The 24,806-nt window shown below is 37.2% G+C and overlaps 1 protein-coding gene across 6 annotated transcripts in view; it reads right to left on the bottom strand.

Moving 5' to 3' along the window:
* Window positions 1-873: 873 nt before the first annotated feature.
* The window catches only part of smarcd3b (SWI/SNF related, matrix associated, actin dependent regulator of chromatin, subfamily d, member 3b), a 48,762-nt gene continuing 24,829 nt past the window's right edge, over window positions 874-24,806 (bottom strand). For 2 of the 6 annotated variants that reach the window (XM_048184735.1, XM_048184732.1), the window contains exons 2-14: window positions 14,123-14,319; window positions 11,481-11,570; window positions 10,334-10,376; window positions 9,536-9,658; window positions 9,024-9,146; window positions 7,056-7,151; window positions 6,623-6,724; window positions 5,112-5,273; window positions 4,809-4,906; window positions 3,987-4,122; window positions 3,691-3,813; window positions 2,645-2,746; window positions 874-2,486 (exon numbers count right to left, since the gene is read on the bottom strand). In XM_048184735.1, coding sequence (XP_048040692.1) covers window positions 2,433-2,486; window positions 2,645-2,746; window positions 3,691-3,813; window positions 3,987-4,122; window positions 4,809-4,906; window positions 5,112-5,273; window positions 6,623-6,724; window positions 7,056-7,151; window positions 9,024-9,146; window positions 9,536-9,658; window positions 10,334-10,376; window positions 11,481-11,570; window positions 14,123-14,319 — 1,449 coding nt within the window. In that variant the 3' untranslated portion in view covers window positions 874-2,432. Of the gene's footprint in view, window positions 2,487-2,644; window positions 2,747-3,690; window positions 3,814-3,986; window positions 4,123-4,808; window positions 4,907-5,111; window positions 5,274-6,622; window positions 6,725-7,055; window positions 7,152-9,023; window positions 9,147-9,535; window positions 9,659-10,333; window positions 10,377-11,480; window positions 11,571-14,122; window positions 14,320-15,155; window positions 15,407-24,806 lie in introns of those variants that run through there. The other 4 variants (XM_048184731.1, XM_048184733.1, XM_048184734.1 and 1 more) reach the window with 4 other exon arrangements.

Raw genomic sequence — 24,806 nt, 5'->3', positions numbered from 1 at the left:
CCAGAAGGGTTATCATACAAAAATGTTAACTACAGACATGTATCTTTTCAAAAAGTATAAGCAACCTTTGCCACCTTGAGTGGTACCGACATCTCGTCTGGCCCATGGACTAATTAACATGGAAAGCTTTTGGAGAGCTCAGTCATGATCCATGATTTAGTGCAAAGACTCTATGAGTCATAAAGCAGTTTTAAAAAGCGTTTTCACAGCTAAGGAGATACGAATGGGAAAAATGCGTATTTGTTAAAAACGTGTCCTTCATCTTTTAAAAAAAACTCAATCTAGTCAAAGTCTGTACACCGCCTTCTTAAAAGTAATTTAGACCTTTGGTAAAACATCAAACATCACTAATAAAAACAAATGCCCACATGATGTTATTTAAACTGCACTACTGAAACAGATACAAAATAAATCAGGATTCAAAAAAGAAAATCTCAAAACAAGATGGTAATGTCATGTGCACAGAAATTGGCTGTGTCCGAAAACCTAGGTAGCTGTCTTGCTGCCTTGCTGTCTTATAAGAGAATGACTTGTACGGCAGCGTTTGTGCATGAAGGTACCTCACGAAACTGATTTCGGACAGACTTCTGAGGCAGCGTAACAGTTTAATGATCTACAGCAATATAGCGTGAGCTTTGGTGAGAACTAAACAAATAATTAATTACTACAGTAGTAATTTCTCGATAGAAATGATATCAAAATTGAAATATGTTGGTCAAAATTGTACATTTATACACAAACTGAGCAGCAAACGCAACTTTCGGACGCCATCTTTATTTTTCTAGCTCAACTGTCACAGAATGGAAAGCACAGGATTGTGGGATATCAAAGGCAGCTAAGGATACATCCATGCTTCCTTCAAAAATCGATCTGAGGAATGTATCTAATGAGACAGGAAGTGAAGCTAACATTGGATTCGGACGTGCCTTGATGCCTTACTTCCTTGAAATGTGTCCTCAGAAGGCAGCATTTTCCAGTTTTCGGATGCAGCCATGGTTTTGGTGAAGCATAATAAAATGTCAGAATATTCACTTTTATCAAGTTGACTGCCGATCTGACTGTCTAATCTGGTTAAGTTTGACGTTACCGCTTCCGGGTCCAAACACTCAAAACACAAACTAAACAAAAAACGGTGGTAATATACACTCATTGTATGCTGCAGCACTACTGAAAAATCATGATGCTAACCTATGTCCAGAGCCCAGAAACTTTACACCGTAGCTTAATTTAAATGTGTGACATGAATAAATAGTGCTGAGTATTCACACTTGAAAAGAAAAAAATACAGGATTTGACCCAGAAGCAGTATTCAATATGTCACAACTTAACAAACAGATTATATTTCTAAACAATTTTCGTCATTATGCTGGGATGACCTATTTTCTCCATATATGTGACAGCTTCTCAAAAACCGTGACCTATCAAATTCCTTCAAAGTGAACTAATGACTATGTCACTATGTCAGTACTGACCTACAAAGGCAAAACACAGTAACTACACATAATTCAGAGAAAGTAGTGTGAAAACTGATACCAAATCAATCAAAAACTTTAAAGCCATATTCTCATTCTCACTCAAGTGTGGGTGTAGTTACTGTGTTTTGTCTTTATAAGGCAGAATAGCTTTTAAATACTTGATTAAAACAACCTCATTCAATCTTTCAATGTTTATATACACTATTTACTTAAAAAGCGCAGCTAAATGTCATTATTGTGGCAGGGACAGACAGCAGTGTGTGACATACCCTGTAAGCTACCAGTTCAGTTTATACTGAATGATGCTTCATTTAAAGCTGCCTGCCTCCAAGTACTTCATAAATACACTTCTGAATAAAAGTGTAAATAACGGAGATAATTATTGTGGCTCCACTGATTCCCAACACTGATAGACATACAAAATGATCTTTTTGATCAATTCTCAAGAAAAAATTTGATACAACAAATGGACTACATTAGAGAAGTCATCAATACCTCACCCAAACCACACGTTTACCACATGGAAATTGTGTGCGAATACCAGAAACTGATGATTGAGAGGAAGGAAGGCTGAATCGCAACTGAATCAATGTTGGATCCACAGTCTATGGGACTGAGCCGGCTCTGAAGTCATCAAGTTCAAAATGCTGGTGGATGCGAGTGGTATTAAAAACCAGAAATCCAAAGAGTGCATTGTGAGATGATTTCCTCCCGGAATGGAAGACACAGCACCGTGATTGGCTGAAATGCACATTCTGTATAATGGAGCTGCAGTGGCTGTTGGAGTAACAGGGTGTGATTGGTCCAGTACAGTAGATTGTAGGTCACAGTGACAACAACGATGACTGGACACGCACACAAACCCTCATACACTGCAGACAATAATGCAAGGACCTCCACATGGAGGCAGTGTTGTCACAAACTAGCCGTGTTGTCTGAATGTGGTCGGTGTGGGTTCTAGGTGTTCCTCATGGCCAAGGCCTGCTCCAGCTCCTGCCTCCTCTGCTGAATCTTTGGAAGGAGAAAGACAGAGCCAGTCAGTTTTTGCAGGCAGTGCAGATAAACAATACAACCTCACAAAAGACACTGACATCCTACGCTTTACATCCTGTTTTATAGTAGACGATTAGAAGGTTCACACTAGTAATCGTATATTTTCACACCCTTACCTTGCAGTAGAAGTAACGGCTGACAGCCTCCTGAGACCAAGGCTGATGATAAAACTCTGCTCTCCTCTCTTCCTCTGGGTTCCCAACAACATCTGTCATCAGCTACAAACAATCAAAAGGTGATAACATTAAGAAATGCAGGACAATGACAGGACAAACATCATGTAGGACATTGTTTACAGAGTACACTAAAAGTAAAGTTTTTGAAAATACAGTTAAAATAGCAATATTGTGATATTTTATTATTATTACAATTTTAAATACCCTTTCTACTGTATGTCATTTAAATGTCATTTATTCCTGTGATGTTGAAGCAATATTTTCTATTACTCCAGTCTTCAGTCACATGATTCTTCAGAAATCATTCTAATATGCCGATTTGGTGCTCATAAAATATTTCTGATTATTATCAATGTTGAAAACGGTAATCATGCTGATTAATAGATTTGTGAAAACCATGATTCATTTTTTTCAGGAATTCAAAAAAATAAATATATATAAAAATAATTATTTTGTAACAGTTTAAAAGTCTTTGTTTTCAAGCATTCATTTCTTATTTCTTTCAAAAAAACTGTAGTGTATGAGAGCTGGTGAAGCTTTGGTTTTTACTAGTTGAGACCACTGACTATAAAGCAAATATCTTCTAGAAGCTTCTGTAAATCTGGCTCAAAGTGTTTCTGTATCATTAACAGCAGCAAACAGAACTGCAAATTTAATTTCCAGAGAGTTATACCAAACACTCCTACTGCCCCTTCTGACCTGTCCCAAACAGGTAGTCCCGCCCCAAACTCATGCCATTGGTTGAGCCAGAAGTTGACATATCAGACCACTCAAACAAACTGAGCAATGTTTTGAAACCGGCGCAGAGCCACTGTGTTTACACTTTTTAGGACGTCAGCCTAAAAATGGCATTCATACATCTGTCTCAGCACATTGAACTGAGATAATAGAACATACTGTAAAACAGAGAACACACTTCATCTTCAAAAATATACATTATATAAATATCAAGAGTCATGTGTAGAAGAAAGAAAGCTGGCGCAGACCTTCAGATCTCTGCTCTGGGATTTGAGCCAGTCCTGAATGTAGCCTTTGGGATCTCTGGAGAAGCTGAGCATGAAATCTCTCTGAATCTTCAGCTGATTGATGGACTCAATAGTCTCATGGATCTGCAGATAATTTAGAACAAGACTGAAAAATCAAGGGTTTCTTCACAGACATGGCAGCACTGCAAAAGTGGTTAAATCCTTATTATCTTCCCGCTATCGGTCGAAATCAGAGACCATGTAATTCACAACAAAATGTCCAGAAGTTCAATCATCTGCTCCATTTTTGCACTAACCTTGCTGTCCAAAGAGGCGATCTCTTGCTGATTAGCTGTGGAGAGCAGGAAGCTGCTCATTTGTGCTTTAAGGGGATCTTCCACCTCTACATCAATGTCATAGCAGGCCGTCTTTTTCTGATCATTAGGGTCGACACTGTACAAAAATAACCTCAATGAGAATTCATGTTTTGTATTATACAAAAACTTAATAAGAGCAGATAGAAAAGACAAACAAAATACTTCTGTTTTGGATTCCATTTATATCTATTCATAGTTAGTGGTGGGTAAGATTTTATTGTTTTTGAAAGTCTCTTATGTGCACCAATGCTGCATTCATTATATATTATTAATATTTAAAAATAACTGATTTCTATTATAATATATTTTAAAATGTTATTTATTCCTGTGATGTCGAAGCTGTATTTTCAGCATCATTTCTCCAGTCATCAGTGTCACATGATTCCTCAGAAATCATTCTAATATGTTGATTTGCTGCTCAAGAAGCATTTCTTATTATTACTAATGTAGAAAATGGTTTTGCTGTTTAATATTTTTGTGAAAAACAGTGATTTTTTTTCAAGATTCTTTAATGAATAGAACATTAAATGTACAGCAATTATTTGAAATAAAAATCTTTTGTAACAGTCTTTTACAATTTAATGCATCATTGCTGAATAATAGATTCATTTCTTTAAATGAAATTTTATTGACCTCAAAATTTTGACTAGAAGTGTATAAAGACGAAGAACACTGTATTTTGGTAGATATCTGCAATAAATATGACACATTCGTACAGACAAGCAAGCAGACGAACAAAATCACATAAATAGGCAGCCAAACCTAATGATGTGGTTGATGACGATAGGGTCGGGAGGCAGTAGAAGGTTGGTGAGGCGCTGTGGGATTTCAGAGAACTTCAGGCGTGGACAGTCGAAGATCTGTGAGAGGAGATGAGGCCAGAAAAACAAAGTTCTTGATAAAAATATTGTATACTGGCTTTACAAAATAATTCTAACGTGTTTCTGTGAACTTTGGAAATATCAATTTAAATATTAAATACATTTTAAGGGTTTAAGTGAAGCCGATTCATTCAATAATTACAGATTGTGATTAATGTTAATCAATGCTTCTAATCAAGCGTACCTGTTGGAAGTACTTGTCACAGTTGATGTACTCCTTGTCATGCGAGTCCTGCAGTTTGTTGGTTTTGACATACTGCCAGAGGGCCTGAATGATACTGGAGCGAGTCTGTGTGTGTATGCCGAGCAGACGAGCCAGACGTGGATCCAGCTTAAACTGAGGTGGCTGCATACAGGACACAAGAGTTTTTTTATTAGCTTTTCATTCAATATATTATTCAGTTCAATTCAATTAACTTTTAAAATTGTAATTTAAAAACGTAGGCCAAATAGAAGAATATTTATCTATTTTGGATTAAACTCAATTTTTTGAGTTTTTTTCAAATTTTCTTTTCCACAAAATAAAGCATTAAAAATTAATTAATAAGTAGACCTGCTGCTCACAGAGTTCCTGTTCTTTTCTAATAAACTCATATATGTGATATTCACCCTTCACTACTATCTTCACAATTTCATCAACTTATTATTTCAATGAAACTTCCTGGTAATCTCAAAGCTTTGAGGTCTGAAAGAAAATTACAATCAAAAAGCAAATCAAACAAGTCCATGGACAAATTGTTCTAAAATTTGACATGACAGATGATAGAGTTTAATTTTGCAGTTATTGTTCAACAGTTTCAGTTAATATACACACTGTAAAAATGACCATTATTTTAACGGTAAAAGACTGTAAAAAAGCTACGGTGAAAAACAGTTAATTGGTTTACAGAAAGTTTCGGTACTATAGTGAATAACTGTAATAGATCTAACGGTACATTTAAAGTAATTTTTCAGTGAATACTGTTAAATTTACAGTGAAAATGCCGAAAAACAACAAGTCATTGTATAATTTACAGTGAAAAACCGTAAATTGACATTCCCACAATTCACTGCGTGACACTTCACATTTGATGTATTTTCGCTGAAATAACTCTGTTTCTTCTTAGTTTTTTTTTCTAATAAGTTATGTACATTAGAGTTTTATGTTTCATCTAATGTTGTTAAATAATGTTTATTGCATTTTTTATTTCATGTGTGTTACCATGATGGTGTTTAGTGTTTGTGTGAATGACACTGTGTGCACCTTCTATATATTAGTATTGTCCTTCTCAGCTTAAAGCTGCTTGTGATGAGCTTTGATTCATCATGTGACTCTCATCACCACTGTGTTATTGGTGGTTGTCAATGTATTACAAAGGCACAAAACAGATATTAGCACTTCAATAGGTTGGTAAATTAACATTATTTCAGTTAATGAAATACATTTTTCTTTTTACCGTAAATTTAACAGAGTTTTGTGCAGTGTGCAAAATAAACAGTTGTGAACCGTAATTATTTACAAAATAAACTTTTAAATTATACGGTTTTGAACTGTAAACTAAGTGCTGTCCTGTAAAACCTAAAATGGTGCTACCGTATTTTTTACCGTAAAGTTCTGGCAACCACAGCTGCCGTTTTTTTACTGTAAATTTTACAGGGATTTTTTTTTTTTTACAGCGCATGTTAACATTGCTGGATGCATTTTGTTGTCTTTACCTGGTAATCCAGCATTAACAGCAGGGTGCAGCGCACGTTAACATCTCCAGGCCTCTTCACCTGGAAACCGTCTGTCTCCTGAGTGGTTGGGGTACGATGCCACTGCGGAAGAAAAGAGAAATCAACATGTTTGCACAGAGTCACTAAGGAAAAGCAAAAACGCACAGATTTACATTAACTGTAAAGAAAAATAACTTGAATGACAATATCACCACACATCTTTAATGAACAAAGTGCTATATGTCATGTTTGTATGTACTATAATGAAAAATACTGTAGAACACAGATAAAACATAAGGTATATATATAAAACTATGTGTATATATATATATATATATATATATATATATATATATAGTTTTATAGTAGTTTTAGCTCTTGGTTATAGGAATTGCCAATACATTTTCATTCAAGCAGGAAATTAAACACCAACCTCAACCAAATGGTTATCAGGGCCGTAAAGGTCTTTGTCAAGCTCAATCACCAGACTCTTGAAGAAAGAGGAGAACTTCCTCTTCATCTTGCCTGGCTGTGAATGAAAGCATGAATACTGTTTTCAGAGTGTGCCACTGAGCAAACTATCCAGTTTTAAGTATAAAGACATTGTTGGAAAACATGAACCTTTTACACCACATCATAAACTTTCCTGGTAGACGTTCCATGGAAGAGAACGGCCTGAATGTTCAAATGAAATGTGGTAAACTGGTGGATGATTTGCTGTGCAGGACAACATTCCATTCAGCCCAGACACGGCTTGAGCTCTTCAAGCTATCATCAATAAGTACTAGTTTCATTTCTTTTTGCATGGAAAAGCATGCCTCAAGTGTATTAGCTAAACGGGTCTTGGTTAGAGACTGAACCAAGAGGCTGAATTTATGCTGTATTGCGTAAACCTTTAAGAATTTAGTCCTCATGCTTCAGTTCATCTTCAAAAATCTTACAGTATGCATAACTGTACATCAGATGTACTGATGGGCTTCAATCACATGAATCAAACTGGTACATTAGCAAGTATATCAGATCACAATCCAAAATGCTTTCAACAAAGAAAACAACAACATTCTATATTATCTTATAAACCTATGATTTCACTGATGACAGAATGTCTTACTTTATTCTTTATTCTGCTGTCTTTGCATGGGTAAATGTTGGTATCCTTAAAGAGATAATGAAGGTCATGAATGTCAAAGGGGTTTTTTTTGTTGTACTTTTTGCATGTTCAGCCATGCTCCAGTGCTTTTGTGGCTGTAGATGAAGGGAACATGCTTGAGCAAAAACAAATGTGCAACGACCCTCAGCTTCAGCTCGCTAGACTTCTGTTTTATCATTCTGATGGAAACCACTAAGAAGACTTCAGGTCATTGTCAATGAAAACATAAAATATACTTATGCAATGCCGAATTACAGATAACAGGCAAGTTATCTTAATATACTTTTAAAGAGGGAAACAATTTCTTCTAACTTCTGGTTATTCGTTACTAATATATTCCAGTGGGTAGAGTTTGCTCCATTTAAACAGCACTTCATGAATAGTTATGTCACGTCCCTTCCTGGTATCTCGCAGTTATAACTGTAAAAGTAACAGGGTTTTATTTTTTAACTGATCATGACACTGTAGGCCTAAGTGTATTACAGGAATTATGCTTTTTAGGTTGAAATTTCGGTAACACTTTATTTTAGGGTCTTTTAACTAGTTGCTCATTAGCATGCATACTACTAGAATATTGGCTGTTTATTAGTACTTATAAAGCACATATTAATGCCTTATTCTGCACTGTGACCTTATTTTACATTCTTAATCCTACCCAATACCTAAACTTAACAACTACCTTACTAACTATTAATAAGCAGTCAATTAGGAGTTTATTGAGGTAAAAGTCGTAGTTAATAGTGAATACGTGTTCCCTATACTGAAGTGTTACTGAAATTTCTTTCTGACAATAAAAGCATGCCACAAATGCTGTCGACAGAGCTTTAGATGAATATTCCTTTAAGATACGCATCATTGGATAAATAGGGGCAGGCATACAACTATCAAAAGAGCAGGGTAAGGAAAAACAGTTCAAGTCAATGGACCCACAGAACCTTCTGGCATGTATGTTCGGATGGAGACTGGGAAGTGATCTCACTGGTAAGCGAGGCACATGTCTGTGGTCAAGACTTGGAGCCTAAGATAGTAAATTTAACCTCACTAATTCAAAAGGCACATAGCTGCCATTCACAATTCATGATGTCAGAGACAAAAAGCACATGATCAAACACTGCAGACAGTTTATGTGATATTTATCCCCAAACAAAGCAACAAAACAAAACAAAAGCAACAGCACCCCAGTGTTTTATATATTAAAGGATTTAGAATAGCTGTATTGTGCAATTATTGATTAAAGTGCAATTGGCTCACATCATCCAGCAGTTTGCCCTCCACACGCAGCTCCCAGGATGCAATGCTGCCTTCGGAGTCCTCTGCATCAGGCTTGGCAGGGTTAAACGTGTTGGAGATGTAGAGACGCAGTTTTCGCTTTTGCTTCAAAAAAGAGATTATCTGAATATTTACCTTCATCCAATCCTCAGTTTGCTCACAAAAATACAGAGGCATTATGCTAGGAAAAATGCTTTTAAGCTAATAATGGGTAAAATATAAGAAGCTAGACACCAGCCTCATTTTAAGCTCATTTAAGTTGTTTTGTGTATTATCCTGTTGATTTATGCAAGCAATATTTAAAATGGTTCAGTAAAAGACTGCAGGTGAAAATTCATGTCACAAGGCTCCTGCTTTATGTGTTTTAAAAGCTCTGATATGACAAAAGTGCTAAGACATCTATTTTTTTAATTGGTTGAAAACAAAACAAAACAGATCTGTTCTGAAACATGAAATTAAAAAAAGAATATATGGATCATGGGGATGAGAAATACCTTCATGGGTCTCTTAAGTGCCTCTTGGATGTCCACCCGTTTGCGCATTATGGTCTGGTCTAATTTGCGCTCGAATGCCAACAGATCCATATACGCCTGTGACTCTGGAACAAGCTCACGAATCTGAAAAAAATAATTCAATTTTGTAAATGGATGCACTGAAGGAAATCCAAACAATCCTAATTATTTTCCCCTCTTGTTCTGTAGACGATAGACTGAGTGTTTTGTCAATGACTAATACGTCTGGCATCTCCACTGGAGCTCTATCTATCTATATTGCCTGATAACACACACACATAGTGCTGCTTATCTTATCTAACACAACCAACTCATAGTGACACAGTGAGTATAAAAAAACTAAAAAACACAATCATCCATAAACAATAATGTTCAAACCCTCTTTTAGTGATTAAGTTATAAATAGTAGATTTCAACCAACACCATCACCATGAACCCACAGCCGTAATGCTGTCAAATATTTTAGATTATTTATTATATATTGTAATATTGTCTACAATTTATTAAATGTATTAAATTATCTGGATATTCTCTGCAATATACAATAAATATAAGTATATCTGTATTTTCTGGTTATTGTGACAATTACGGAATGCAAAAGCCATCCAAAACATTTGTGTCCATCGTATCGCTTGCTTGGTAGAGGATTCCGCCCCTCTAAAAGGGCCGAGATAGAGAACAGACGTGCACGCCCGTGCATCTTCATCCGTGCACATTTGCACACACAAAAAACCCAGTCAAACCAATGAAGCAATGAAAAGGCTCAGATCTCTTACTCACCCTTTGTGGAAGGATCTTATCAGCCATCTTCCTCCTCTTGGCACTGCAGAAAGAGGGAGAAAGGGGAAATGGAGAGGAAAGGCAGAAAAAAAACCAAGATGTTACTATGGAGACTGACAGTGGAGCACCCGGGACATCTGCTAAAATTCTGGGGCTGGTCCAGGATGCGGGAAAACCGGTGTGGGAGTGTGTGTGTGTGCCTCGCCAGCCCAGATGGTGCTGGCAACCATTGGCACAGAGGACGTTACTAGAATCAAACAGAATCGTTACTGCTTAAACTTGCACAAGTTGAAGCTCGGAAAGCAGCAGAGGTCCACAGGACCAGCTCGTGTTGTGCAGACAGGTGTCAATACACGATTGTGTTGGATGCAAGTATATTGGCGCTCATATATGAATGCTCTACTATTTATGTGAGCACAAAAAGTAACGTCGTTTTGGTGTTTTGTACACTCGAAAGCAGGATCCATACAGGTAACGATCATCAAAACAAAACCTAAAAGTACAAACACTGTGAGATCAGGGAAAATGATCACCATGTACAATTTTTGTCATTCCACAATGAATCTCTGGGTAGAACTCACTAGTTTATGAGTGTTTTTAGTAAAAGTAAAAGTAAAATAAAATAAAACTATTAGCACACTTTTGCTTATTTCACCTGCTCAATATATTTATCCTATCAACTAAGAAATGCACAACTCAGTCGGCCTCAGTCGACTTATTAATACATATTTGGTTATTTGTGAAAACATTTAGAGATGACGCTTTACATTGAAGTGTAAAACAAGCTCTCACATACTACATCTGCCATCATGCCATGCAACAGGACATGCAAGCACATCCATGCTAAATTCATCAAAGTATTTAATAACGTAAATCTTTAATATTTTATGACTCAAATGTCAGGTTAGATTGAACAGACTGACATCAGCTGATCTACAACTGAATCATCAAACATTGCAGTATGAAGGAATAATCTTTGATAATAACCATCAAACATCAAGCTTGTGATAAATCAGAAGTGAGGGGGGAAATCCTTGTTAGGGAAATGTCTCTGGAGACAAGATGTGCCAGGGTAAAGGGGTCAAGGCTCGGGACAAGGGTGGGATCAAAACGTGTGAATCCATCATGCAGCAGAATAAACTCCTACTTTGATCCGAGTGTGGGATCTGATTGGGCCTCTCTCATGTCCATCTGCCTCCCTGGCATCTCATTTGGTCCAGGAAATCCCACAGGCTTCCTGATGGCATTCGAAGGGTCCTCCATTAGAGGGTACTGAGTGTGTTTGTGTGCAAGTTAAGAATTTCTGTATATGTTGTCGACACATTAAAAAAGCTGAATACACAAAACAGACATGGGAGTTGCAAAAATAAACAGCAGAACTAGAGGACAAAGGATCTGATATGTCATGTGTGGTCACACTCACACACACACACACGCACACGCACACACACGCACACACACACACTACTGCATTGATTAGTCTGATGTGAGACAGGAGGGTTGTAGCAATACAAGATAATGTTACACTAATGTGTCAGACAAGGTCGACAGACAGAATGAGCAAGTATGTGAATCAATGGAGCTGAGTCAGAGAAGACACAACAGAAAGAGAGAGAGAGAGAGACATCCAGAAAAATGACAAAACAAGTATTATATAAACTCTTTCTCAGTGAGTGGCCCCTTTCTGTCACAACAGCACAGTCAGTGGTTGGCCAGCAGACTGAAGACTCCACAGATCAGATTAACTGCAACTAAACAACCGCCACTGCCCAAACTAAGACATGTCACAGAGATTTGTGATACAAGACCACAGAGTGACCCCATTTAAAACACTTGGGAATTTTCAGAGATTTACAAGAAAGGACCATATTGGGCCATATTGGATCAATCTTCTGATACAAAAACAGCCAAGAAATGGCAACCAAGAACAAACAGTGCAAATGAAATCAGAAGAAATATACATCCTAATAAGAAAGCTGCAAAACGAGAGTGATGATGAGAATAACACAATGCCCTGTTTCCAGCAACAGGCAATTTATTTCTCCACAGTCGATGTGAAACTACTCAGTGACATGATGCAATTAAATACAAACAGAAGATATGTCTAATTTACAGCTACTCTACATGGAGACATTTTGGACCAATGAGATTTTACTGTGGGCGGGGCTACCCAGCACACCACCACTGAAATTCACTAGTTAGGTTCATTCTGATAATACTGTTTTTGGGTCGACGCCTCTACTCCGTTTCAACTTAGAATACCATTTCAACATCCATTTGAGCACTGTTTATAGCACACATTTAAGAAAAGCTTTTAAAAACCTACACTACAGTTTCTGGGTTCACCGTGTCCTGGGCGCCAATATTTTAACGATTCAGAAATGATGAATCACTGTCTGGCCAACTGGGATTTTGGTTAGGATCATTATTTTTCAGTAGTACTACAGCACAGTGTGAGTGTATATTAGCACTGTTTGTTGTTTGCTTTTGGGATCTTAAGAAGCGTTTGGGACTGGAAACTGTGACGTCCGACTTAACAACTCAATAGAAATCAAGTAAGAGACAACATGTCCTGTTGCTCGTTGTGGTCAGTTAGGACAAAATCTTTACATGAAAAAGAAACTTTTTGCACCTTTTTTACCACTTTGCACCTGTTTAGGACATAGTGTAAGACTAGGAAAGAACATAATGAAACCTACATCAATACCGTCATAATAACTTCATTTTAAAGGGCTGTTTGCTATATATATATATATATATATATATATATATATATATATATATATATTATAAATGAAAATTCTTTTGCTTCACATTCAGCTGCATGTACTGAGATCAAAACTCATGCCAGCCAGGATCAGGCCATTCTCTTGAAACATACAGAATTGAGTTCCTGTCAGAGGAAGAAACACATCTTCCCATCCAACCATCAATGCAACAGAGGCAATCGACATACTTAATGAAAACCAATTCAGCTCTGGCTGTATTGAACACTTCAGTTCCAGTGTGTCTGTACTATAGATTGTAGGAATACAGTGACAGTTTACTGGGGCTCATACAAGAGTGTTGTCTAGTATTGAAGACCTTCCAAACTCAAGGCACACTGACACACCTTCAATGTCTTTTTTCCATGCTAATCTTAACCCTAGGTTAAAGTGAATGTTTGCCAAAAATGAACAATCTGTCATTATTTACTCACCCTCATGTCCATCCCAACCTGCATGACTTGCTTCTTTGAAGATATTTTGAAAAATGTCTCAGTGTTTGTTTTTTGCCAATACAATGTAAGTCAGTGGTCACCAAAATGTCTTTTATGCTCCACATAGGAAAGGAAGTCATACAGGTTTGGAACGACATGAGGGTGAATAAATCAGGACAGAATATTTGGGTCAACTATCCCTTAAATTAGCCTTTCACATTTGTATTGTTAAAAAGGGGTGAGCGCTGCTTTTAACCATGGATTACTGCTCCAAAATGGGGTTACTATTGCTTTTGCCAGGATAACCCAGAATGATGTTAACCCAGGATTAAAAATTAAAGGGTTTATGATTTTATTCTCTTTTAATTCTTTATTCATATGATAGTGGAGGGAGAAAGGAACGGGAGGAGGTTGGACTCAAACCTGTCAGTTCTTATATATTGTGAACACTCCACATTGCTGCTTCAACAGGGGTTCACAATTTCAAAAGCCTACATAAGTCTACAACCTACATTATGTTCCTGTTATGATATCATCCTCTTATTTTTATGTGGGTTCCTGATCATTAGTATATGTTATATTATACTCACTTCCTGTTTCGATTCTGTACTGCCTGCTGCTGCTGTTGCATCTGCTGCTGTGAAGGAGCGGGACGTTTACGACTGGCCTCCATGTTCTGATTCGTAAGTCCAGGCCGGACAGCGGTGTTCCCTCCATACGGTGGTCCTGGAGGCCCCATCGGGGCCCCCTGATGAGGCATTCGTGCTCCTGATGGCATGCCAGGCCGCTGAAAAAAGGTGACAACCAAACGATGGACATAAGAAACTGAGGTGGAGAAAATTAACACGATTAACACACTCTGAAACAAGAGTTTACAGATATAGTATAGAGTGAATCAGTATAATGATGATTTGTATACATACATAACTAACAATCAATTGTGAAAAATTAATTTTAAAATAATTTACATGAAAATAATATTTGCACATATGTGTTTATTTAAAGTTTAAAGTGAGGTGAAGATTTAAATATCTATCAATATAGGGTCTGTTCAACGTACTATAACTGACTAGTGCATAAGCAGCTGTTGCCTGCCATAATAGCAGAAGCAACTGCACACACAATTCATGCACAACCTACTCAACACTTGTGACACCAGAGACAACAGCTCACACGTACAAGAGCTCACGATGGTGAACAAATGTCTCTGAAAGAGTAAACCCATAGTCTTGTCACACATAAATGTCTCCCCAAGAACAGATGGTGTGTGTTTCAACTTTTTCTAATACAAACTCATGATATTTTATATCTTTTAGATGCAATTTCATTGCATTAGTTAAGTTATTTCTCCAATTACATTAGAATGAGGCATGGTTTTAATTGTGGTAAAATAACATTAAAACAACTTAAAGTACTGTGATTGACATAACAGGAAATGAGAGCTCTAGATTAGTAGGATCACTATTGAATTGAGCAGGTCAATATAGACAGACTGTGGTGGTGTACATGTATATACCACCACAGTCTGTCTGAATACTCCATTCATTGGCTGAAATGTGTGCATTAAAACCGTTTAATGCACAGGTAGTTACAAGTCAGCTTAACTTTGATTGAAGCACTCACATCACTCGCACACAGAGATTGGAAATCGCGCTGCGCACAGACAGAAACATTCAGGAGTGTAGAAACTGCCCCGCCACTTTTAGTCACCTCCGCGTTGTGCATTATAATCGTTTAATGCACAGCTAGCCATTGATTATCACTGCGGTCAGATGAGATGTTGTCAGGGTATGTCGGTAAAAAATTAACACGACTGTCCAATCAGCCGTTATACTGTGCTCGTGGCGCGCACTCAAGAATTGCATGCGCAAATGCGCCGGCGCGCGCTGCATAAATCTAGCGTAGCGTCAGTTCTGGCAGGTCACGTCAGTCAAGCTTGCATCAGCTGACTCCCAGGTGACTTGCGTCTACCTATAGGAATACGACGCCTATTACGGCATCTATATATAAGCTCCTCCGTATTATCAGCAGCTATTGCATTTCTCAGGAGCAAATTAAATGGCGAATTCGACAGGCAAACAGCATCATCTCACTAGGAATTGTGCAATCGGGAATTTAGCGAGAGGGATTTGTGGATTTCACCTCTCATTCACTGCATTGATCATAAGCCGACTGATTGGAAATGACTGAGTTAAGGTTAGCATTGCTTCTCGCATCGCTGCAATTAGACATGGACTGGCAGTTCAGATGATCTGCACTCCCCGCATGAAGAAACGTTTCAAGACGAGATCAAACATACAGCCGGCTATTTCACTCTCCTTCATCTTTCTCTGAATGTTTCCACGAAGCTAAGCTAAGTTCCTTTTAATGCTCATTGTTTTAAAGCTAACTCATGATGTTGTTAAAGCTATCACTCTTGCTTAGGCTTCTAGTCCTTCTCAGTAAAAATGTTTTTGCAAAGCTTTTGCGATCGTATTTGGCGATGTGCGTTACTATCTGTTGTCATTGGCAACCGGCTTGATCGCCGCACACGCTGGTCGGATCGCCGTGTTTAGCGTTATACGTCGCAGATTCAAGCAGCTTTGCAGTAGAGACAGAAAAACAAAGATTCATGGTGCAAACGGCTTTTCTGTTGTGGTGCAGCACATAGTAAACATCGTTTTTCTTAAAGCTATAGTGCCACTGGAAACGCTCGTTCTTAAAGGTTAGAACAAGCTGATCTTAAGGCTATCTAAAAAATTGCTTGTTACCAAAGCTCTAGTGTCATTGCTGCATACTATAAGCACTACTGTGGTAAGTTTATTCAGGTAGCCTACATGTTATCTTAAGCTGTTGTCTTAGACTTATGCTCTTTATGATATCCAATCATATCGCAACATTCTGTGATAAGTGAACAAACGTCTGTGGCTTGAAAACTTATCAGAGTATTGTAACATGCTTTTCTTTAAATACACAGAGGTTTCTTATTCAACCCTAACAATGTCTAACTTGATGGTCCTGTAAGGAGTGTGATATCATGGGAGTCGCCATCTTGTCTTTCGTAGCCAAAGGAATCGGCCCGACTGGAGCAGAAATCGTGCTCATGATGAGGAAGCACTGCATTTCATTTCTTAGCTGCACGCTGCATCTAACTCAGAGCTATTGCTGCGGGTGTATGCTTCCCCAACCTGACTACCACTAGTTTAATACTAGTCTGTGATTTACAACATGCTTGTTGTAACAGATTGCTGCCACTAGGGGTGTAAGCTTCCCCCAATCGGAGAGAGAAGAGAGAAAAAAAAAAAAAAATTATTAGGCAATGGGTGTATGCTTCCCCGACTAGATTGCTGCTAAAGGTGTAAGCATATATGATATATAAAAATCGCTAACTAAATGCGCTACAACATGCTTGTTGTATCAGATTTGCTGCCGCTACGGGTGTAAGCTTTCCCCATTTATTTAAAAAAAAAAAAAAAAAAAAAATTCAGGTCATTCAGGTAACTGCATTTTGAGGAAAAATGGCATTCAGATTTTCGCACTCAGTTTGTGTTGGGGGATATCAGCATATGGTTTGTTTTGGGGGTTTATTGCTGCTCTCCCTGCTCTTATCCATGCTAGGCTGCATGGATGCGCAGGGAGTTCTTGCCCAGAACAGAACCATACTGCCAATACAAACTCTATGCATTATCTATCATATTTGACGATAGTGGTCCTGACAGAAATCTAGCGTAGCTTCAGTTCTGGCAGGTCACGTCAGTCAAGCTTGCATCAGCTGACTCCCAGGTGACTTGCATCTACCTATAGGAATACGACGCCTATTACGGCATCTATATATAAGCTCCTCCGTATTATCAGCAGCTATTGCATTTCTCAGGAGCAAATTATCCTCCTCCATTCCCAGCTCCTCCTCTCTTCAGTCAGGATTGGCCTTATTATTTCCCCTGAATCAGACTAATTCTTGAAAAATGTGTATGTTAAATCATGACATTTAATGATATCTGCATGTTGGTCCTGTTCTGTTTACCCTGGGGGGTTTATTGCTGCTCTCCCTGCTCTTATCCATGCTAGGCTGCATGGATGCGCAGGGAGTTCTTGCCCAGAACAGAACCATACCGCCAATACAAACTCTATGCATTATCTATCATATTTGACGATAGTGGTCCTGACAGAATTACTTTATTATAGCTTAAATAAAGTGCAAAAGAAGCTACGGGCAATGACCGTCGTTGTTCTGTTGTAAGTTAAGTCATGAAATTACCAAACATGCGGTTAAAGCTGCCTCAAACTGTGCATGCATGTATGTATTTGTTGACATGGATAAAGCTATTGTTATCCAATTTGTTGGCCTTAAAACGTCTTAAAAATGCACATATGTACACCAGGGAAATCTAAATTTTCTTGGGGGAGCATTAGTGTCATTGTAGATAGTGTTGCAAATATCTAAGCTGTCTAATACTTCAAATCTCAAGGTTAAATCAGAAGATTTTTTGTAAAAATGTTTTTTGTAACAGCTGCCAAAAATATTATATATCTCCACTGTGGTTTTTAAAAATAACATTTCAAATCATCCCCCCCTCTGTTTTTTTCACAAATCACACCCTGTATATATGTATATATACTTGATGAAAGACAAAGTTCCCTATGATAATACACATCCATGCTCTACATAAAGATGAACCAGCTAACTAGACAAACATGGTAGTGATAGGTTAATGAATGCAATGCAGGATTTTCTTTACTAAGAAAAAAACCAAACAAAAAAAGGATTGTGGTGCTGGCAGTAAAATTGGACAGGCAATTTGAGAGCATGTCAAAGGTACGTCTTGGAGTGACAGAAAAAAAACAAATACATAGAGTGGTAAGACAAAAATAGACAAAAGTGTACACTCTTTGTCTAAGTCATAATGAGGAAAATGAGTTCAATGAGAATAACTGAAGCCATATCAAACAAAGAAATGTTGAGGGAACAGATGAAAGAAGAAAAAGATGATATAATGACAAAACGCTGAAACTCAGAAAGCAGGACAGAACTGCATTTCAGGGGAAAATCAAGTGTAAAAATGCACTGATGTATCACAAAGCATAATTTCAAAAGTTCAGTATTCAATAGTTTTGTATTACACAATAATTTCTCATCCAAAACATAACTGTTCACCTATTTTCAGTTTCATCTACTTTTGCAAGAGATGTGTCAGAATAAATAATCCAAAAAAGCTTATGAATCATACCAAAATAATCCAACCAAATCAAATTCACTTTACACCAATGTTGTTATCACTTGTAATCATTATCAAAAGAGTTTATCTTTTAAGTTGACTGTGAGAAGCCTTTTCTTCAAATTCCAAGTCTCGAAAGTTGTGACTTATGTTACTACATAATTTAACAATTTCTATAAAGCTGCAGTCTGTAACTTTTGGCGCTCCAGCAGTTAATAAACAGAACTGCATGTATCTTGCAGAAGAACATTGTAGCCGGAGCTACTTCTCTCTGTTTATGTCTATGATGACGAGTAACGCAGGTGCTGTGCTACTCCGCAGCGGTTTCTACCAGACCGGTCTAAAATAGTCCGAATAAAAACACTTATTATAAGTGTACCACAATGATTCAGGTTAAGACAAAAACATGGTTTGGTAAATGAATTCATGTTGTACATTCTCTTTATATACTTTTTGTAAATTTTGAACACAAAAAAGTTACAGACAACAGCTTTAAAGAAAAATGCAAACTAAACATTTTACCAATTGATGCGCACGGAAAAGAAAGTTAACGAAAATCTCCAGTTCATTCTTATGGGATGTTCTTACTGTAGCAACAGTAACCGAGGAGGACAAAGCTTAGTGTAGGTTCATTACACCAGCATTATTGTATATGGCTGAAAAATCATTTCTTAGAACACAACATTCACTAACCACATCTGATTGATGAAGTGCTGCTCAACATTATTAAACATTATTTTATAAAGCCGCCAAAGTCAAAGAACCACTGGAGAAGATCTGAATCCATCAAGCACCATTCCTAATGGTGTGAATGAATCCTATGGCATAGTTAAGTTAAACACTATCACTTTCTCACCATGTGGCTATGTTGTGAGAAACATCTTTTCACTTCAGTTAAACAGGAAGGGTTGGCATTGAACTGCTGCAGATGTGGAATGTGGAACAAATGTGTGAGAGTAACTAACTGCTGATTTTAGATGGATTTGTGTTTAATTTACACAAAGGAAGTGACTGTGATGTACCTACTAATGATGTACCTCACATGAGCTTGAGCTCTGTTATGTCTGCAGGTCAGGAGACAGATGAAGTGAACTCTAGACTGTTGTGAAATAAGAGCAGACTGTGCAGGTAGCATTGAGTTGCAAGGTAATGAAAGACAATGACATACAATGAGATATTTAGCATTTGATAAGGCCACACGCTTGCAGGTGTAACATTTCTGTTATTCCCTGAATGCTGCAGCTAAACACTTTCTTTGTCTTTCTGTCTGATGTGTTGCCAGATGCTTTCAACTGTGTGTTTGCTGTTGAGCTGTCTTATGCTCACATGAACACAGGAAAAACTGACCAAGCAGGAGAAATTATCATGCTTAATGGCTAGAGACGGGGTATAAGAGCCTTTCATCAGATTCCTATTGTTATTAGAGTAACACACATAAACAGAGTAAAAAAAAAAAAAACCCTGAACATGAAATGTACCACTTAAAATAGTTTAAACAATTACTGTCCTTTGCTGTCTCTCTCTTAGTCGCTGCTTTGTTCACAAACCTCTTTGAATATAAATTTGGATGCAGGTAGGAAGGAAAACATTTTATTTGGAATATTTTCCAGCAGTCACACCATGTGGATTTGCACTTCAGAGAGACTGGCGGTGTTTGAGCTGTCAATCAGCTTTGAGTGATGAGCACTCCTGCCCGATTCCGGCTGATAAACAACTTTTTGCACAAAAACATGCACGTCCCTCTGGAGTTTTCTTTGCTTGCTGTTAATACAATAACTGCGCAGCGCACAGACATCTGATTAGATAGACGTCCATAACTACATTACTTCGCTCCTGTGCCTTCTACGAGTTACTGCAGATATTTACATTAGTTATATTTATATGTAACCAAAGTCAGTTTATAATAGGACTGAAAACCTTCAAGTAAACAACTCAGTCTGACTGAGCTCGATTTGAATTAAATTTTGATCTGACTGAGGGGTGGCGTAGGTCTTAAATAATCAATTGAACGGGAACATTTTAGCCATATAAGCCCTTGAATGTTTGTTGATGTATTATGTCTTATAAACTGGTCAGTGAAGGAGAGTGGTATTTTATAGTAATATATTTCTGAAATATAAACATGTCAGAGGCAAAATGGAAATTACGCTTACGATAGCCCTGGTTACATCACTGAGGTGGCTTTCTCTATTTCTGAATGAGGCAACTGGGTACTGCGCATGCACTGATTTTTTTCTTTCTTTCAGAATACATGTAAACGAATATGTGAATCTGATTGCAAAGTTTAGAGTTTATTTAAACATAACTTTCGGAATCTGAAATTGTATTGGATTCATACAGACTGACGAAAATTAGCGCATGCTAACATATTGACAAGCAGTGTGGTTGCACAGAAGTGCACAACGATAGAGAATCCAAAAATAAACAGTCTTTATTAAATCATAACAGAACGCTTGGAGAAAACATGAAACACAATTACAGTGCCCTCCACTAATATTGGCACCCTTGGTAAATATGAGCTAAGGAGGCTGTGAAAATAAATCTGCATTGTTTATCCTTTTGATTTTTCATTAAAAAAACCCCACAAAATTCTAACCTTTCATTGAAGCAAAACAACTGACAATGGGGGAAAAGGCTCATTATGAAATAAATGTTTTTCTCTAGTTCACGTTGGCCACAATTATTGCAACATCCTTTTCCCAAGATAACAGCTCTGACACTTCTTCTATAGAGCCTGATGAGTTTGGAGAACACCTGACAAGATATCAGAGACCATTCCTTCATGCAGAATCTCTCTAGATCCTTCAGATTCCAGCTCCATGTTTGTGCTTCTTCTTTTCAGTTCACTCCACTCATTTTCTTTAAGGTTCAGGTCAGGGGACTGGGATGGCCAGGGAAGAAGCTTCATTTTGTGCTCAGTGACACATTTTTGTGGGGTTATTTGTCAGGGGCAAGATTCAAAAAGGTCAGAAAAAGTATTGTGTAAATAATAACTCAACAAAAACATCATACAATTTTAGAAAATATTCATTCAAAAATAAAACCAGTACACGTGTAAGTGACGTGTGCCATTAAAAAACCTAAAGAGCCAACAGACTAAAGAAGACATACATGAACCGCATGTATTCAACCCATTTTTGAGCCACAACAAGACATTTCTGTCAGATTGTCAGGGAGCTCAATCTGAGAAAAGAACATGACAAATAACAAAAAAAAAAAAAAAAAAAAAAAACATTAAATATTTAATATTTGAATCACAGCTTATATAGTGTTTTGACATCGACAACCCAAGTGCATTTTACCTCAAACTTGTGAATTACTTTTTAAAGTAGCAATCGCTTCTCGGGTCGACATTAACACACTGACAAAATTATATTCAGAATTAAAAATATTTTTATACCACTTGTTAATGTGTGATTGTGTAAAGGTGTTCACGAGATACCAACCTTTCGTGAACTTGCTTTCAACGTCGAACACTCGTTCTCATGGAGACGCGGTGTGCATGGAGGGGAGGGGCTGTGCGCGCGCGAGTATGTGAGAGAGACGCGTGAGTGAGAGATGAAAGACGAAAACTAAGGACATTTAATCTATAATTTTATTTTATTTTAGTTAGTTTTGCCAAACACACATTACAGTTTTGGTTAGTTATCGTTTTTTTGTAATGCCTCGTTTTTATTTTTATTTCAGTTAACGACAATGTTTTTTTTCCCACCTAGTTTTAGTTTTTTCATTTGTTTTCGTTAACGATTATAACCTTGGTGTGCACCAAATCCATCTGGTGGGTTTGATGCCTAAAAGCTCTTTTTAGTTTCATCTGACCATAGAACCAGATCCCATTTGAAGTTCCAGTCGTATCTGACAACTGAATATGCTGGAGATTGGTTTTGGATGAGGAAGGAGGATTTTTCTTGAAACCCTTCCAAACAATTTTTGGTGATGTAGGTGCTGTTTGGTAATTTTTTTAGGCTTCTTGACCCAAAGACTCAACTAATCTCTGCAATTCTCCAGCTGTGATTCTTGGAGAGTCATTAGGACGATTTAGACACTTGTCCTCTTCCAGGCAGATTTGTAACATCTTTAGTTGATTGGAACTTCTTAATTATTGCCTTGATAGTGGAAATGGGGATTTTCAATGCTTTAGCTATCTTCTTACAGCCACTTTCTATTTTGTGAAGCTCAACAATCTTTTGCTGCACATCAGAACTATATTATTGTTTTTTTTTTCTCATTGTGATGAATGATTAAGGGAATTTGGCCTTTGTGTTTATACATATTTGTACTCCTGTGGAACAGGAAGTCATGGCTGGACAATTTCATGCTCCTATTTACCCTGGTCTGCTAAAAAAAAATGTAAATATGAATGGGAATATACTTCAGAGATATTTTACTCACAAGAATTTCTAGGGGTGCCAACATGTATTGAAGAAAAACATTTATTTCATAATGTGAGTTTCCCCCACATTCAATTGTTTTACTTCAATGAAAGGTTAGAATTGTGATTTTTTTTTTTTTTTTTTTTTTTTTTTAATTAAAGATCAAAAGGATAAACAATGCAGATTTATTTTTACAGACACCATTGCTCATATTTACTAAGGGTGCCAATATTTGTGGAGATCACTGTACGTTAAACTCAGACAATGATGACATCGAACAAAGAACAGAATGAACTGAGGGCTTATATACACACAGAGATCATTAACACAACAAGAAACACCTGCATAACTTAATCAATGACCACAGAGACAAACCAGCACAGGAAACACTAAACTGACTGTACATGTTACATATAAATGAAAGGTTCGATTTTTGCATTTAGTTCTTCTGATAGTTTCAAAATCATTGCAATGTTTCACAATATGATTGTTCTTTGAAGCAACAAGCAAAATGGGGTAAAAGTCATAGTGGTTTTTGTTTTGCTACTTAATTTTAAACAGTTTATTATAGTTAAACCAAAACTTAACAGGTAAAAATACTGTTCTCATCTTACTGTGTTTCACCATGGTAGTAAGTTTTCTTTTTTTAAAGTGAACTGGAATGAAAGTTTCCGCTCCTAGAGTGAAATGACCTGTAGGTCATCTTTATTTATCCACACAGTTACACAGTAAGACTGAGTCTGTCATTAACCGAGACTGCACATTTTATTTTGTGTCTGAGAGAGAAAGAGTTAATAACAGATTACCAGTAATGTGTATTAGTAAAACACTGATACTGTGACACCTAATCTAAACTCAACATTGAGCCAAAACTAAGCGTCTGGAAGAAATCAAAAAGAAAATAAGAACTGAGACAGAATATACACAAAACTAACAACAAGTCATCGCCCAAGCACAAGCGATTTAACACAGAGAGACAAAATATCTCAAGAACATTTCATATACACTGATTTAGAAAATTCAAACAAGAGACGGCAAATGACACTGTACATAATTGACCACAGATTTCCTTCGACACAAAATAAACTTTCACTCATAATTTCACTCATACTAGAAGTTATTCAAACTGTAACTTAACTGCAAACCTTGATGTGCACATACTGTTCCTTGCCTTGGGAACAAGGCTGAACCACCACATTCTTGAAGCTCAAGCTGTGGTCAAACAAACTGTCATGTAACAAAGAATATACAGTATAACGTGCACATGACAGGCTTCAGACAGGAGTGCAGCACAGAAGCAGCAAGGTGAACAATAGCAAAGGTCAGGCTGAGGTAATCCAAATTACTCATAAGTCCAGAAAGTAACATAGGAGAAGCAGAGGAGAACAACACAGGCATAGGAGAGGACATAAAAGGAGAGGAAGCCAAAATAAGGAGCGGGAAACATTTGCCCAGGAACAATCAGTGCTTCGCCAAGGTTAATTAGTCTGCAGAGGCAACACCACCATTTTCTTCATTCATCATCCAAACTCAGCCTTGTGTGTAAAAAGTTAAAGCAACTCTATGCAGAACTGAGGCAAACGGTGAACAAAAGGTTATTTATGAAGCAAACCAAGATCACTGCAAGTGAAAAAGTGTTCTCTTAGAAAATATATTATAAAACACATCGCATGCCAGAATTAACTATTAAACCATAAAGAACTCAA

The sequence above is a fragment of the Megalobrama amblycephala genome, linkage group LG3 (assembly GCF_018812025.1).
Source record: "Megalobrama amblycephala isolate DHTTF-2021 linkage group LG3, ASM1881202v1, whole genome shotgun sequence".
Lineage (NCBI taxonomy): Eukaryota > Metazoa > Chordata > Actinopteri > Cypriniformes > Xenocyprididae > Megalobrama > Megalobrama amblycephala.
Note: the sequence above shows the minus strand (reverse complement) of the source record. Positions and strands in the feature narration are given on the sequence as shown.